The 17,103-nt window shown below is 43.5% G+C and overlaps 2 protein-coding genes and 1 long non-coding RNA gene across 3 annotated transcripts; 1 reads left to right on the top strand and 2 right to left on the bottom strand.

Annotated features, from left to right (window-relative positions):
• Positions 1–149: 149 nt before the first annotated feature.
• LOC306735350 (hepatic sodium/bile acid cotransporter-like) lies at positions 150–2,458 on the bottom strand (the record flags this gene model as incomplete). The annotated part of the gene is made up of 5 exons (XM_079216810.1): positions 150–253; positions 396–595; positions 1,076–1,254; positions 1,770–1,974; positions 2,070–2,458. 5 exons carry the CDS (start codon positions 2,456–2,458, stop codon positions 150–152), a joined length of 1,077 nt encoding a protein of 358 aa, XP_079072936.1.
• Positions 2,459–6,609: 4,151 nt separating this feature from the next.
• LOC306735659 lies at positions 6,610–7,823 on the top strand. Its single transcript, XR_013770986.1, has 5 exons — positions 6,610–6,652; positions 6,758–6,816; positions 6,919–6,937; positions 7,247–7,466; positions 7,570–7,823. It is a non-coding gene; the product is annotated as an uncharacterized lncRNA (long non-coding RNA).
• Positions 7,824–12,611: 4,788 nt separating this feature from the next.
• On the bottom strand, positions 12,612–16,821 carry LOC306735015 (hepatic sodium/bile acid cotransporter-like). The gene is made up of 5 exons (XM_079216436.1): positions 16,496–16,821; positions 16,196–16,400; positions 13,409–13,587; positions 12,954–13,153; positions 12,612–12,811 (listed from the first exon to the last, which is right to left on the bottom strand). Exons 1-5 carry the CDS (start codon positions 16,810–16,812, stop codon positions 12,771–12,773), a joined length of 942 nt encoding a protein of 313 aa, XP_079072562.1. The 5' UTR covers positions 16,813–16,821; the 3' UTR covers positions 12,612–12,770.
• Positions 16,822–17,103: the final 282 nt, after the last annotated feature.

The following is a 17,103-nucleotide window of genomic DNA, read 5'->3' as shown; positions in this document are numbered from 1 at the left end:
AGTTAACATTGCATGGAATTGATTAAGTAAACAATAACAAAAGTATTAGTTGTTGCACACATGCTTCAACAGTCTTTCTTTCAGTGTCACAGGCCGAAGTGAAGAATATGCAGACGATGGATGCAGCGAGGGCTCTGAACCACTCGTCCTCAGTAGGTAGGATGCAGCTCCTCTTGGTTTCCTTCCAGCACTGGATTTTCATCTCCGCAAAGTCGCAGCTGTTTCAGCTCCTCTTGTTTAATGTCCACACCGTCTGTGTAAGAGAAGGTAGATGTTAGACTTCTTACTTTTGTCTCTGGCTACAATGGTGTGGGGAGAGTGCATGTGCTCGTCTGACCCCTCCAGCTCTCCTCCCAGCCTCGCACTACAAAAACACAGCCAGATGTGACATTTACCCTCAGCTGGTGGCTTGAATGCTTGGTAACATCTGAAGCCCAGGGTCAGGATCAGGGCCTCCGTACACTGGAATGTGATGTATATCAGAGGGAAGAGAAACATGGGACCGATGACTTCAGGGGAAAAGGCCACTTTTAGGATGGCAATGCACAGCTGGATGTTTTGACATCCCGTTTCCATGGAGACTGTCCTGCTGCATCTAAAAAGAGGAGTCACATTTTTTTATTTCATACGAAATTGCTCCAATTTTATGGCTACTAGAAGAAAAAAAATGTTTTAACAAACAAAAAAATCTAGTTTGCAACTTAAATATGGGACTGCTAGGGAAGGAGTCAGATCCTGTACTTAAGTAAAATAACAGGTACTTAATAAAAAAATATTTCATAAAACAAAGAAATGTAATGTAGCATGAAATGGACATTTTCAAGTAAACACTACTGGTTCCCAACCTGGGGGTCAGTCCTAGGAGGTCCCATGATTAAACTGATGGGTCACACAAGACTTAAAACAAGAAAACATAATCTGTTTCACAAAATGATCTTGATTTCATTCTAATTATGCATTTTTCTTATGAAATACTTGATATCTTCACCTCTTAAGGTTGCCAAAAAAATCCTTACATTTAACAAAATCCAGAAAGCAACTCAAAGAAAGGTAAATCTAGCGTGTGTATACTTACTGTGGACTGAGTCTGCATATGAAAGACATGATATATCCCAGCATGAAGCCAATCAGCGGCATCAGTGCAGCCACGACCAGAACATCAGGTGTGAGGACCATCCAAACAATGTCTTTAACAAAGACACCAGTCAGGCTGAACCCTATGATGCCGGAAATTGTCAGGATGCTGAGGCCAACCTGTCGAGGAAGTGAAAACAAGTTATCTCCTCTAAAAGGGACTTTCATCAAATGTTTCCTCCCTATTTCCAAATATCATGTGGAAGCTACAAGGTTTAGCCTCTTCGTTAGCATGAAAGTACTGTGGCTTCCTGTTTATTTGGTTGACAAATAACACCCACGCCATGTGTCGACAGATGAAAACAGTAAAATGAATTATAGCTGAACTATATTCAGCTGCTTCTGGGTCCTGGTGCTGTGCATGCTGGGTTTTTCCTCCGATAACTTGTTCTTGCAGAAGAGTGACAACATTACCATAAAAAACTCAAGTGTTTATTCTCAAGTGCATGCCTTTGCTGATGGATAATCATTATATTGTGGCCAAAATCAATATGTAGTTGCACCGGTTGAACTGCCATGCAACTCATTATCCAACCCGGTCTAACGTTCTCATGATACGTTACTGAATAACCAGTCAAAATGCCTGCCGCCTATAACAGATTACATTTGTGTGAGGCCCATTTCAGGAGTCTCACCTTTTTGACAACTGATGAGTAGTTTGGCTTGTAGTGATTAATGGCAATGCCAAAGGCACAGGGCACCAAGGCGAACGCGAGAGCAGAGATGATGCCGACGTATGGTACAGCATTTTCCAGACCGGTGAAGCCTTGGGAGTAGATGTAGAGCAGCAAAGGCATCAGAACCAGTGCCGCGATACAGGAGCAAGTGGTCATTACGATGCTGGGAGGGTGGAGAGAGGAGAACCATTAGTAGAATGTCTGAAATGGTACGCAGGAACATTTCTGTCAGGAATCTACACATCAACGAGGGTTTACCTCAGGTTCATGTCCCCCTTAATGGCCAGAGTGAAAATGTTTGATAAGCTTCCCCCCGGACAGCAGCCACAGATGAGCACAGTCACAGCCTTGACGGGATCCATCTGTAGCACTTTGGCTAGAGAGAAAGCAGTCAGGGGCATGATGCCGAACTGGGCCAGCAGTGCAATTGCTACTCCTTTAGGCTTGAAAAGATGAGTCTTGATTTTGGAGATCTCCATGGTACAGCCGAGGGAAATCATGGTGATGAAGAGGATCATGACGGAGAATGCATTGATGACTTTATTTAGGGAGGGGGAGACGCTCAGGACGCCCATGCTGCCATTACCAGATACATTTCCCTGGGTATAGATGTTAGCTATTCCCACGGAGACTTCTGTCACGTTCATCTTTGTGCTCTTCCCAACTCCGTGCTTACTGGCCTGCAGCTTTCACCTGTCCCACAAAGCAAAGATGATACAAATACATTAACTGCAAAGCAATGGCAGTATGAGATTATTGTCATTAGACCTTATGCACATGTGATAAAGCAGGCCGCAGGCAGCCTGCAATTCAGGACCCAGGCAAAGGGGCAGAGCCTTTAAAAAGGGGTGGGAAGCTCACATGGCCCCTTCTTGCTAGCGACACACTCTTGGTGAGCTCTTTGATATAATCTTTTGTTTTTAAAGAGTCCTTGAGGAGCGACCACTGTTTTTCCCACTACACTCAACTGTCCATCACTATACAACCCAGAGCCAAATACAAGAAAAAGAAAAAAAACAGATGGCAAGTAGTCTGTCTATATGTAGATCCTGCCGACAACGCCAATTGTGACCGGTGATGAACCCCGCACAACGCCCAGAGTAAACTGGAGCCAAAGACTACGTACCAAACATAAGTTTTATTGACAAATTGAGTAAACCATACCTAAATCAAAAGTGCACAAATAAGAAAGTCAATCATGTGGGACTAAAACTGCACCGTTAGGGAGGTCAGTGTAGAGCTAAATAAAAAGAGTAAATAGTCACACAAACCAATAAAATGTACTTGCAAACACAATAAGTAACACAACAGTAAAATGCCCACGCAAAATATATGGCTGCTCTATCACTGTGTCCCTCTCTTCAGCACAGCACAAACTCCCACAAGCTAAAATCATACATAAAAAAGGCCCATGCAATAGATTACTTTAAAAAGGACATGCAAATGTTAAAGGCCTGGGAAAAACAGTGGTCTCTCCTCAAAGTCTCTTTAAAAACAAAAGATTCTCATATTGCTAAAATCATGCTTTTAGAACCTGCATCAAAAGGAAGGAGAGCTCACCAAATTAGTCCCCCAACACGGCTGGCCTCAGCTGCTCTCAGGTGTGTGGCTAGCAAGAAGGGGCCAGGTGTCCCACCCCTTTTTAAAGGCTCTGCCCCTTTGCCTGGCTCCTGCTTTACCACACACATATATAAATGCAGGCACTTACTTTTTATTTCAGTATTTGTCAAATACGTATGTTTTCATAAAAGAAAGAAGACTAAACACTCTACACCTGGGCACTATAGTTATTGGCAAATGTTACTCAGACATAAGTAAATAATGCATTGGTTATGGACTACTTTCAGTGGCGGATTTGCTGCTACCGACGTGACAATGTAAGTGGGATTCACTCAAAATAAACTACATTGCTCATGTTCATTTTAATAAATTAACATGGATTTTTAATGTGTGTTGTTAACTTGTTGTTCTTGCATAAGAGTGACAACATAACCATAAAAAGCTCACATGTTTATTCTCAAGTGCATGCCTTTGCTGATGGATTTTAATAATCATTATACTGTGGCCAAAATCAATATGGAGCTGCACCGGTTGAATTGCCATGCAACTCATTATCCTACCCGGTCTAACGTTCTCATGATATAATGAATGATGAATGATTACTGAATAACCTGCTTTATATCCAATTGAATTGACTTCATCCATGTTTTACTCCAAACTATTGGATTGCAGTCTGTTTCAGCGCTCTACAGATAGACCTTTTGGATATCAGACAGAACTTCCAGCAGAAAACATATAATTGATCAGTGTTGATTGATGAGTACTATACTAACAAGAATGCAAAATCTCATTGATGTGAAACGGAGCCGGACACAATGTCAGCAGTTTTCAGACCTGCCACAGTCGGACCTTAACCATTGGGAAAAAAGTGACAGAAGCAGCAGTTGACACATGCAGGTGTCGACATCCCCATCGAATACTCAAAACTCAATAAAGCCGCTACAAAAAAGCAGTGTGACAATAGATTCCCTGTAAATGGTGTAATCTGACATTATTTAATCCTCCAGTCAGGTGTCGCCCCTAGAAAACATTCTTCTCTGTCTCATCTGTCTCACCTTGTCTCAACTTGTACGAGCCAATCACGCTAGCCAAGCTTTTGCCGTCCAATCAGATGGCTCGTTTGTCTCATCTCACGAACTTGTCTCACCTTCCGAACCTCTCCGGAAAGTTCCGAGGCTCCGCCATCTTGGATCCTCGCTACAGCGGACCACACTGACGTGAGTACAATACGATTTTATTACACTTTATCGACGCCGTGCTTATGAACTGCTGTTACATATGACTGTGTGACATATTAGTGCTCATATTAGTGCTGTTATTAGTGGCTGACAGTCCCGGAGTTACTTATAATCAGTCAGTCTGCTCTGTTGTTATTGCCGGTGTTACACCCCAACTGGTTTTCAAACCTACTGGTTTCCCTACGCGTGCGTGCGTTGTCGTCACTTCCCAGCTGCAGCGGTTTTCTGTCTGGTCACCAGATTCGTCACACATTCACAAACATATTGCTGGAGATCTTCAAGCCACATTTCATCTCCATTGCAGCGATCGTGATTGTATAAGTGAGCGCTGCATCACAACCACGTATGAAGAAATACATTAAAGAAAATATATTTATAAAAAGATCGCAACGACCTGGATTCGATCCCTGTCGAGCAAAATGAAAATCTACTGAAAGACGGTGGTTCAACCTACAGAGCCACCTATTATTAAAACAACTCAAGTCATTTCAGGTATCACTCATTTATGTCACATCTCCTCTGTGTCCAGGGAACCTCTTGGTCTAGGTGAGCTGAAACAACTGGTTACCTCGGGCGGATATTAAACCACTGTCGTGGAACTCTACAAACATGTTGTCGCCTCTTCTGCAGTCAGCACTTGACTACAAGCAGGCTTACGACGGCAGAGAGTTAGCAGCTAATCAGCAAGCCGCACAACACTGTGATATCTTTTCCTAACCAAGTTTTTAAATGTCATTTAAAAAGCTGTCAATGTAATCCCTTGATGGGGAACTTTATTACGAGTGCTGAAGGAAGCAAGATGAGCAGCAGCATCATCTTGCAAAAGTATAGCTGACTCCAGAATCGGCAACACTATATTTGTGGAGTTCCACCACAGTGTTTTAATATACGCCTGAAACAAGTTGTTTCATATCACCAGACCAAGAGGTTCCCTGAAGGCAGATGTGACTTAATCAATAAATTCCCAAATGACTTAAGTTTGCTTAATGATTGGTGGCGCATCGCGTATCGCCACCATATAACAACACGTAATCATTTTTGCTCTACAGAGATCGAATCCAGGTCGTTGCGATCTTTACATTTATCTTTCTTCAATGTGTTTCTTCATACGCAGTTGTGATGTAGTGCTCACTTAAACAACCGTAATCGCCGCAAAGGATATGCCATGTGGCGTGAAGATCTCCAGCAATATGTGTTCTTCATTGTTTTGTGGGTAGAACATTACTAGTATTCCACTCTTCCTGTGTCTCAGTGTTCGCAATGTTTTTAGTGTCTTTTCACAATACGATCGTCACAAAAGTAGAATTGTTTTTGTCAAAATGCGTCAGTGGTGTCTGGCCGTAGCCTCGCGAAAAAGCATCGCTAAATATGTTGAGACGTGGTTTAATATCCGCCCGAGGTAACCAGTTGATGTGCACAGGAGATGTGACATAAATGTCACATCTCCAGCAATATGTTTGTGAATGTGTGACGAATCTGGTGACCAGACAGAAAACCGCTGCAGCTGGGAAGTGAAGACAACGCACGCACGCGTAGGGAAACCAGTTGGGGTGTAACACCGTGTTGTGTTTACGTGTAGCTTCCGCTGCGCTGCGCTGTTAACACACTGCTGTCGGTTCAATGCACTTTTATTATATATTATATATTATTATAGTCTATTTATTATGACTCCGTGTTAACCAGCGGACGTCGCTGCTGTTTAAACCTGTTGTTCACGTGTTATTGACGTGTTGTGTTGTTGTGTTGACGTTCGGCTGCCGCAGCGCCGAGCTGCTAACACACTGCTGTCGGTTCAATGCAGTTTTATTATATATTATATATTATTATAGTCAGTTTATTATGATTGTGTTACCGGGCGGGACAGGCCCTTGTTGGCTTCGGGGACTTCAAATTTGAGACGCTGCAGAGCATGTACGAGTCTGAGGACTCAGAAAAGATCCGGTACGTCGCTTGCGGCCTTTGTCTCTGAACGGCGTTCTCTGTCTGCGTTGGAAATGTAGGCCCAGGTCAAGAAGATGGTGGGCCCTAAGCCTGCATTTCCAGGTAAGTCCAGCATAAATGATAGAGTTAATTCATCTTTATTGAACTTCCTGTGTGCACTGTTTACTTCCTGCTTCTTCAGCTCCGTCCTCCTCCGTCCTCCTCCAGGTCGTCTGAGGAGCCTTCGGATGAGGAGCTGGTCAAGGCGGTAGTTGACGTGGAGAAATGTGAGTAAAACACCAAGTTGTATTCAGGTAACAATTTCGTAAGAACAGAAATACTTGACTTTATTGTTGACCTTTTCTATTTGCTCTTAAACATTTTTATAGTCAGAGGAGGAGACGACGGGTAAGTTTGGGTTGAATGAGTAGCTGAGTAGCTCATGTCTGCCTGCTGCTAATTTCAAATCACTCACCCACCTGCCAGCCTAAACATCACCGATGGTGCACGTGTAGAGTAACAGCTCCTTCACCACCCTTTCCCTTAATCCCCTGAGTAACACCTCATCATGTCAGACCTGGTCTCATCGCTTTCTCCTCACCTTCTGTGCTCCTTTAGTTGTAATTGCAGCTTGGCTCTATGTGTGACTGTCTCTCAATATTAACACAAAACACTCTCATCGTTTCACCTCACTGAAACCGTTCATTTCTCTTTAAGCCTCAGATGTACAGGCCCCTCTCTCTCTCCTCGCTCCACCTCCTCCTCCCTCCACCTCCTCCACCTCAGCACCACATCTTGGAGCTGGTGACTCTGCGGTGCCGCATGAGCCCACAGACCAGGAGCTGCTGGAGCCACCCGGACGCCGCCACCGGAGGAACAGGAGGAGTTGCCCGGTCCAGCCTTCCTCCCTCCCCCACCGCCTGCCGACAGCGCTGAGGTGAGTCTGTCTGTCAAACACATGAGGCCTCAGGTGTCTCTGCTGCCCTCATGAAGTGTCCTCAGGTATGAAGATGTCCCGTCTGTTTGTGTCGTCTCACCAGTGTGAGAGTTTACCAGGGACGGCAGGGGGAGGTCTCGACTCATCGGTGAGCTGAATCTCTGGTGGTCCCTCCCAAACCCGGCCGATCTACACCCGGCCTCCCGCATCCCCCGACCCCTTCTTTGCATGTCGGCTGTTCCTCTGGATGAGGGACATTTTATTGTTTGCTTTTATAATATGTATATATACACACACTAGTTTGTTTATCTTATTTCTTTATTTATTATTATTTGCCATCATTTATTTTGTGTTTGTTATTTATTTCAATAAAAGTCTTGCAATCTGAACTTTGTTTGAAGCTTTATTATTTCTTATATTATCTTAAATACAAGCTCTCCACATTATGATAGAAATGGTGACATGACAATAAATAACTAAACATGACCATGAAGCTCAGGATGTCCAGCTGTCTGGTGACCTCGTGTAGTCCAGTCCAGCATCAGCAGATGTGCAGCATCAGGAGACCAGGACAGATGTGCAGCTTCATACAGCTGTGAATGACAATAACAATAAATTAATAACGAAACATGGACCATCAAGCTCAGGCTGTCCACCACAGTTCATTTCAGCACCAGGCAACCAGGACAGCTGTGACCTCATGTAGTCCATTTCAGCACCAGGACAGATGTGTGGTGACCTCATGTAGTCCATTTTAGCACCAGGCAACCAGGACAGCTGTGTGGTGACCTATTATAGGTCCATTTCAGCACCAGGACAGATGTGTGGTGACCTATTATAGTTCTTTTCAGCACCAGGACAGATGTGTGGTGACCTATTATAGTTCTTTTCAGCACCAGGACAGATGTGTGGTGACCTCATATAGTCCATTTCAGCACCAGGACACCAGGACAGATGTGCAGCATCTTCTTTGCCCTTGGCTGGGTTCGAACCACCAACCTTGCAGTCGGCCGCAAACCCCTTTGTCCGTGCGCTTATCCCCCGCAAAGCCCCCCCTCCTTTCGCAGGAATCCCCCGCATAGCCCCCCTGCTTTCACAGAGAAGAATGAATCATATCCTTCGCGCAACCACTCAGCCATTCTTTTCTGTGTATTTGTTTAATTTGCTTTAATTTACAAGGATTTGAGAAAATATTAGATATAGATAGTATTTCTCCTATCTAAAGCAGTCACTGTTTTGTTCTAAAACCTTTTATATATAATGTATTGTAATATTGTAAAAGCAACCATGCCTAACCTAAAGAGCCATATTGTTGCACTGCATGAAGTATTCCTTGATTATTTGTTTAAAACAACTCCTCCACAGTTGCATTTTGATTTGTGACTACGTATCATCATGTGGTTTCACAGGTTTGCAACTCAGAAGAAGTGAATAATTGCTCTGGCCGTGCTCAATGTAATGAAGCAATGTATCACACGATGCCACACCTTGGCTCTTTTCTGTGACTTTAATAGTTTTGGGATTGCATTGGAGTTTCACAGCATATGTACAAGCATGCTGCATCTAGACAGTACACAATACTTTATCATTTTTATTCTTCTTGTTGACTTTTCGTAAAAAATTGCTGCCGATAACATAAGAATCAAATAGTGTCAGTCTCACTCTCTAAAAAGAAAAGATGAGGAAGGATAAGCTAAGAAATAAAAGCACTTTCTTACCTTACCAGCCTCTGCAACTTTCTGTGCTCGCTCACACTCTTGTTTCCATCTCTCACCTACATTCTTGCACCTATCTCCTTTTGGACCCCGTGCCCTCCCCTCTCCGTCACATGGGCTCATGGCAACATGGTAGGGGTAAACATGGCAATCAAGTCCAGTAACAAACAATGCGAACCATGCTCAACTCCTTGCACAGCTACTATTATTTTTACGATTTTCACAGAATTCCAGTGAATCTTACTTTCCAGCCCGTTGCTGGCCACCGTGGGAAAGTTTGGCATCGATGGGCACCAAAATGATGAAAGCATTTGTACCTGTTGCGTCAAAACAAGTTTGAGCATGCATTGAGTAGGAGCATCTGGGAACTCCAAGCCTGAAGGGGGCGGAACCCAAACTAAGTGGAACCCAAAATACAACCCATGTTTCTAGAGGGACCAAATTCACCAGCGCACGCCTCAATAAGAATGGGTATAAAATGTTTGGTGTTAGCTTAGCAGCCCTCTTTGCTCTTCTCCACAACGCAGCTCGTGTTCAACCACAGACGCAACTGGTATGGATTCTATTCATTTCAAATATTGTTTGAGGTAGGGATGGGCGGATGAAGCCTTGTGAAGCATTGAGGCTTTCTTCCTATTTGTACCGAAAATGATTCGAAGCTTTGGGGCTTCACTTTGAAGAAAAACAGCGACATCTGGTGGCCGACTGGAGTCAAAGCAGCCCTTTAACAGTGTGACCAAAGCACTAGAACACCTCAATGTTTCAATCTCACATCTCTGCAGTAAAAGTCAATGAAAGCTGCGTGTTCATTCACGGATTTAAAGTTATATACAACCATTATCGATGTTGCTTCTGTTGTTTTTTACATTGTAATAAAACTAAATGCAGGTCAATAATATGAAACGACGTGTTCATGATGGGATTCGAACCTCTCCACACAGAACGAAAAAGACTATTCTACATGTATGTAACCCACTGTACTATAGAGACATTTACAAATGAGTTGATTTCTTTATATTTTTATCGCACTAAACTTTTATGCCAACAGAGTTATAAATAGTATTTGTCCTTTACAGCTCATTTTAGTGAGGTAAGATTTCATGGAAGTGGCATTGGAACGTGCTTATGAACTCACAATTATCGGTATCTCTCTCAAACCCACATTGTTGATTGACACTGAGGCATCTTATGAAGCAGAGTTTGGTGCCAACACGTTCAAGCTGTCAAACGCGTCAAATCGATGAAACGCTTCGTGAAGCACTTCCCAACAACAGGAGTGGAGTGGAAGCCACTTTCTTGCGAACAGAAAAACAACCCAAAAAAGAGTCAGAGTGGAGAATGGCATACACAGCTCAAGTCCATGAGATGGTGGAAAGAGGAGCAACAAAGAAATTCACCAAAGACATCACTGCAAGCTGGAAAGGACCATTATGGTATGTCAGTCACTTGGTGTCGCCAAATCCGCGCTCGCTTACAACACCTGTGCGACTGGTGTGGAACAGCAGCCCAAAGTTTAAAGGGCTCTGCATGAATGACCTTCTGCTGAAAGGGCCTGATGTCCTCAATCCCATCCTAGCTGTACTACTCAGGTTCAGGCGAGGTGTCCATGCTGCTCTTGGTGACATCAAGAAGATGTACAATTCTGTGTGGTTAGAAGACCTGGAGATGCACCTCCACAGATTTCTCTGGAGAGACACTGAGGAGGCAGAGCTCGAAGAATATGCCATCACCAGAGTCAATATTGGCGATCGACCAGCAGGGTGCATCGCACAGCTGGCCATGAGAGAGACAGCAAAGCTGCCCATGTTTGCTCACCTGGAGGAGGAACGTAGGATCCTGGAAGAGGATGCTTATGTCGACGATGTCTTAACTTCCCATAATGACCTGCTAAAGTTAGACCAGAACGCCAGGAGAGTTGAAGAAATCCTGAAGGCAGGCGGGTTCTTCCTCAAGCCCTGGATCCGGTCAGGCCAAAATGGGAGGCAGGAGGGTGTGCCAGGAGAAGCAGGAGCAGGAGCAAACAGTATATTTATCCTTCCAAACCAGATGGGGGAAGGAGACAACAAAGCCCTTGGATTGGATACCTCGTGCAAGAGGAAAAACTTGACCTCAGTCAACTTCTCAAAGAGAAAAAGAAAAATGAGTCGGCCAAAATCTCCTTGGTGAAGAGGTGAGGGAAAAAACTCCAAACCCACTGACGAGAAGACAACTGCTAAGCCAAGTAGCTAGTCTGTATGACCCAATAGGCCTGGTCACACCTGCCAAACAGAAGGGTGCGATTCTTGCCAGAAAGGCATTTCAGGAAGCTGTAGGCAAAGCTCTGACCAGCGGCACCTGGGACAAACCTGACCTGAACATTGCTGACCTTGTAACAAGAGGTGCAAGACCAGAAGACCTTAAAGAGGATTCTGTGTGGCAGAATGGACCAGGATTTGTGAAGGACCCGGTGGAAGAGTGGCCAAAAAGGTCAGTCAAAGAAGTCGCTGCATTAGCCAAAGAGGGCATAGACCGGCTCCAAAGAAAGTGTTTCACAGCAGCACTGACCAGAGCACAGGAAAAAAAAAAACAGAGTGATGTCCCATCTTCTACTGAAATGCCGCCAATTTTAATTCACGCGAGGACAACCAGGAAGATGCTCAGGAAGGTGGCCCTGATGGACAAGAACCCAAGTTCCAATTCCAGAGAGCACCAGCTGGTTCTGCAATGGGAAAAATCCTCGACATCAGGAAGTTCAGCAATTTGACCAAGCTGGCCAGAGTCATTGCCTGGGTATGGAGAGCTGTGAAGAAGTGGAAAGCATTACTGGCAAAGACCTCAATCTCTTGTAAGCCAAAGTGGGAGGGAATTCCTTCAGCACCAGAGATAGCGACACGTGCTAATGGAGCTGTACTTACTATTGCAGAGTATGAAGATGCACTCCGGGATCTGTTCCTTGCGGCTCAAGAATATGTAACCTTTCCAGAAACCACACTGAACAGACTTGTCATGTACAAGTAGGAAGACACTGGACTTTTACTCTGTGGAGGAAGATTCCAAATCTTTAATGAGGACAAAACTGTAGTACCAATTGTACCATGTGATGCATGGGTATCCACTCTCCTTGCTAAAGAAGCCCACAATGCAAACCATGAAGAGATAGCAGGCACACTACTCCGGATGCGAAGCAGAGCCTGGGTGATAAAGGACCGGAAACTGGCTCAGAAGATTGTTGACAGCTGTGTGACATGCAGAAAAGCTCGGGCAAGGAAATGCCAGCAGATCATGAGTGACCTTGCAATGGAGCGGATAACACCAGCCAAGCCATTTGCAAATGCCAAATACAAAAATATAAATACAAAATGATATTCTTCATAATTGGTTAGCAGGCACTACCCGTAGTTAACATTGCATGGAATTGATTAAGTAAACAATAACAAAAGTATTAGTTGTTGCACACATGCTTCAACAGTCTTTCTTTCAGTGTCACAGGCCGAAGTGAAGAATATGCAGACGATGGATGCAGCGAGGGCTCTGAACCACTCGTCCTCAGTAGGTAGGATGCAGCTCCTCTTGGTTTCCTTCCAGCACTGGATTTTCATCTCCGCAACAGTCACGGCTGTTTCAACTCCTCTTGTTTAATGTCCACACCGTCTGTGTAAGAGAAGGTAGATGTTAGACTTCTTACTTTTGTCTCTGGCTACAATGGTGTGGGGAGAGTGCATGTGCTCGTCTGACCCCTCCAGCTCTCCTCCCAGCCTCGCACTACAAAAACACAGCCAGATGTGACATTTACCCTCAGCTGGTGGCTTGAATGCTTGGTAACATCTGAAGCCCAGGGTCAGGATCAGGGCCTCCGTACACTGGAATGTGTAGTATATCAGAGGGAAGAGAAACATGGGGCCGATGACTTCAGGGGAAAAAGCCACTTTTAGGATGGTAATGCACAGCTGGATGTTTTGACATCCCGTTTCCATGGAGACTGTCCTGCTGCATCTAAAAAGAGGAGTCAATTTTTTTTATGTCATACGAAATTGCTCCAATTTTAGAGAAAAAAAAGAATTGTTTTAACACAAACAAAAATCTAGTTTGAAATACATAACTACAAGCTGTTATTCATGTAGTGGACTAAAAAGCACTATTTCCCCCCCGTAATGTAGCATAAAATGGACATTTTCAAGTAAATCCTTACATTGAACAAAATCCAGAAAGCAACTCAAAGAAAGGTAAATCTAGCGTGTGTATACTTACTGTGGACTGAGTCTGCATATGAAAGACATGATATATCCCAGCATGAAGCCAATCAGCGGCATCAGTGCAGCCACGACCAGAACATCAGGTGTGAGGACCATCCAAACAATGTCTTTAACAAAGACACCAGACAGGCTGAACACTATGATGCCGGAAATTATCAGGATGCTGAGGCCAACCTGTCAAGGAAGTGAAAACAAGTTATATAGCATGAAACGTCTCTCTTCCACCCTATTTCAATATTTGGCAAATATCATGTGGAAGCTACAAGGTTTAGCCTCTTCGTTAGCATTAAAGTACTGTGGCTTCCTGTTTATTTGGTTGACAAATAACACCCACGCCATGTGTTGACAGATGAAAACAGTAAAATGAATTATAGCTGAACTATATTCAGATGCTTCTGGGTCCTGGTGCTGTGCATGCTGGGTTTTTCCTCCGATAACTTGTTGTTCTTGCAGAAGAGTGACAACATAACCATAACAAGCTCAAGTGTTTATTCTCAAGTGCATGCCTTTGCTGATGGATAATAATCACTGTAGGAGCCATTAGTTGGGTCAATATCACTATAAAAGTGCCTTTGGTGTCATCATCAGAATCACTCAGTTATTATGAAAATGTAACAGAATAATGAAACTCTGATGTGCTTTTATAAATGGCCAAACATTTACACACATATCAATACAACGATAAGTCTCTTAAAATGAGTTTTTATTATTTTATACTGTTTTGTTTCATTGGCTGTATGTGATTTTGGCATGTCCCACACACTGCTCTGCTAACTAAAGTGTGTGTAATAGATGGTTAAATGATATCAAATCCCCCCAAAAACTATATGGTTTTATTGTCCACAACAAGTTATTTGATAAAAAAACATTGCTGTCTACCCTGTCATTATGGGGAAACTTGACCTTTAAGAAAACCTCTGATGTTTTCAGTGACGTTACTACCACCAATGTGTCTTTCTTCACTGGAGGCTGAAACAGTGGCATGTTGCAGACTAAGTATTTACACTTGTACATCGTAGTTTTTCATCATATTATGTGTGCAGTGTTATGTTGTCAAGCTTATCATGTCCACTCTGTCATAGTGAAATATCAATTAATATTAAAACCTTTCAGAAATTTGAAATCTATTTCATTAAACAGTACACAGTCACCTTGCTAACTGAATCATGTTGCTAACTGAAGGTCCATCATGTGCTCATTAAACGCTAACATTCACCAAAAATGTCCACTCTGTCATTGTTTACCCTGTCAGCAAGTTTTCCATTGCAGGGTGGACATTATTTGCATAATTTAGTTATCCAAATACTTTACCCATTAAATAAAATATATTGTTGAGAAAGTGTCTTAATATTTTTCTGATAACGTACAATTTATAATCACTATGTAATTACAATGTATTTACTCTACTTTAAATGTGTCCATGACAAGGTAGACATGTGGCTGTTTGCAAGTACAATGTCATCATGCAGTTAATTTATAAAAAAGTGTGGGCGCTTGACCAACATGCATTTCTAACAGCCTAACATCTATGTAATACAATGCATATGAAATTCAATGGAATATCTTAGTTTTTTTGGGGGGTGGCGGGAATGGGAAGTCCCAAAGGCACCTTATAGTGATATTGACCCAGTTATGTCTGTGTATTTTATTGTGGTAGTTTATATATGGGGCACAGGTGCAACAGCCAGGTGGGTAATGCTGCATGGATGACGGGGTGCTCACACGGTTTTTACCGCAAGCGCAACACTTCAGGAGACCAAGAATGTACAAATTGTATAACTATGAATATATAATTAAATGGGAACCTCACCCAACGATATACAAACGGCCTGGTCTCTCATCTGAAAAAGCGAATAAGAAACAGGAACTTCTCCCGCGCCCAGCCGAGTGACTAGACGGAAATCAGTCACTACAATCATTATACTGTGGCCAAAATCAATATTGAGCAGCACCGTTTGAACTGCCATGTGTGGGGCCCACATTAACATTGCACCTGTAAGAAGAACTGGACATGGACCTCCCCATATTCTCATTTGTTTATTATTTTTATTGATTGTTAATTGTTTTTGTTTGTTCACCTGGCATCTGTTTGTTTATCTGTTTATCAGAGGTTTGAATGATGTGAGGTTAATGTTGGTTACATGGATTTAAGTTCAGGCAGAATCTTGGGTCAGCTCAGGGGTCCTTTGGGGAAAAGCGAGGGGAAAAAGCTGCGCTCGCGCTATTCAGATTGGTCTAGAATAGCATGAAGTATGTATTGTGGAGCTGATCAGTGTGTTTCTGTACTTTTCAGGTGGGTGAAAGTGATTAAATGGTATAAAAGTAGCGACACATGGGCATAACTGTTTGGAAGGCAAATGTCTGTTTGGAAGTTGAATGTCATGACGTGTCCGAAATATAATGAATCACTTAGCTTAGCTAGCTAGTAACCGTAGTAACCATCTGTAGCCTGTGAGTGACAGTTGCGTGAATGTGTAGAATGTCGCCAGTGTGAATGAAGTTGTTAGTGATAATATAAGCTGATATGTGTATATATAGGTATAAAAAACTGTATCTGTCTGTGTTTCTGTACTTTTCAGTTCGTGTACTGTTGCTCCTGTTAGTAAAGAAATTCTTAAAAAAACCATGCACGCCTGGATCTCCTGTGTCCAAGTGCGCAACACATGCAACTCATTATCCAACCCGGTCTAACGTTCTCATGATACGTTACTGAATAACCAGTTAAAATGCCTGCCGCCTATAACAGATTACATTTGTGTGAGGCCCATTTCAGGAGTCTCACTTTTTTGACAACTGATGAGTAGTTTGGCTTGTAGTGATTAATGGCAATGCCAAAGGCACAGGGCACCAAGGTGAGCGCGAGAGCAGAGATGATGCCGACGTATGGTACAGCATTTTCCAGACCGGTGAAGCCTTGGGAGTAGATGTAGAGCAGCAAAGGCATCAGAACCAGTGCCGCGATACAGGAGCAAGTGGTCATTACGATGCTGGGAGGGTGGAGAGAGGAGAACCATTAGTAGAATGTCTGAAATGGTACGCAGGAACATTTCTGTCAGGAATCCACACATCAACGAGGGTTTACCTCAGGTTCATGTCCCCCTTAATGGCCAGAGTGAAAATGTTTGATAAGCTTCCCCCCGGACAGCAGCCACAGATGAGCACAGTCACAGCCTTGACGGGATCCATCTGTAGCACTTTGGCTAGAGAGAAAGCAGTCAGGGGCATGATGCCGAACTGGGCCAGCAGTGCAATTGCTACTCCTTTAGGCTTGAAAAGATGAGTCTTGATTTTGGAGATCTCCATGGTACAGCCGAGGGAAATCATGGTGATGAAGAGGATGGTGATGGTGAATATATTGATGACTTTGTTTAGGGAGGGGGGGATGCTCAGGACGCCCATGCTGCCATTACCAGATACATTTTCCTGGGTATAGATGTTAGCTATTCCCACGGAGACTCCTGTCATGTTCATCTTTGTGCTCTTCCCAACTCTGTGCTTACTGGCCTGCAGCTTTCACCTGTCCCATAAAGCAAAGATGATACAAATACATTAACTGCAAAGCAATGGCAGTATGAGATTATTGGCATTAGACCTTATACACATGTGATAAAGCAGGCCGCAGGCAGCCTGCAATTAAGGACCCAGGCAATTGGGCAGAGCCCCTTGCTAGCGACACACACCTGAGAGCAG

Source organism: Taurulus bubalis (genome assembly GCF_910589615.1).
Source record: "Taurulus bubalis genome assembly, chromosome: 4".
NCBI lineage: Eukaryota > Metazoa > Chordata > Actinopteri > Perciformes > Cottidae > Taurulus > Taurulus bubalis.
The sequence above is the reverse complement of the archived record's forward strand: the minus strand, read 5'-3'. Positions and strand labels throughout refer to the sequence as shown.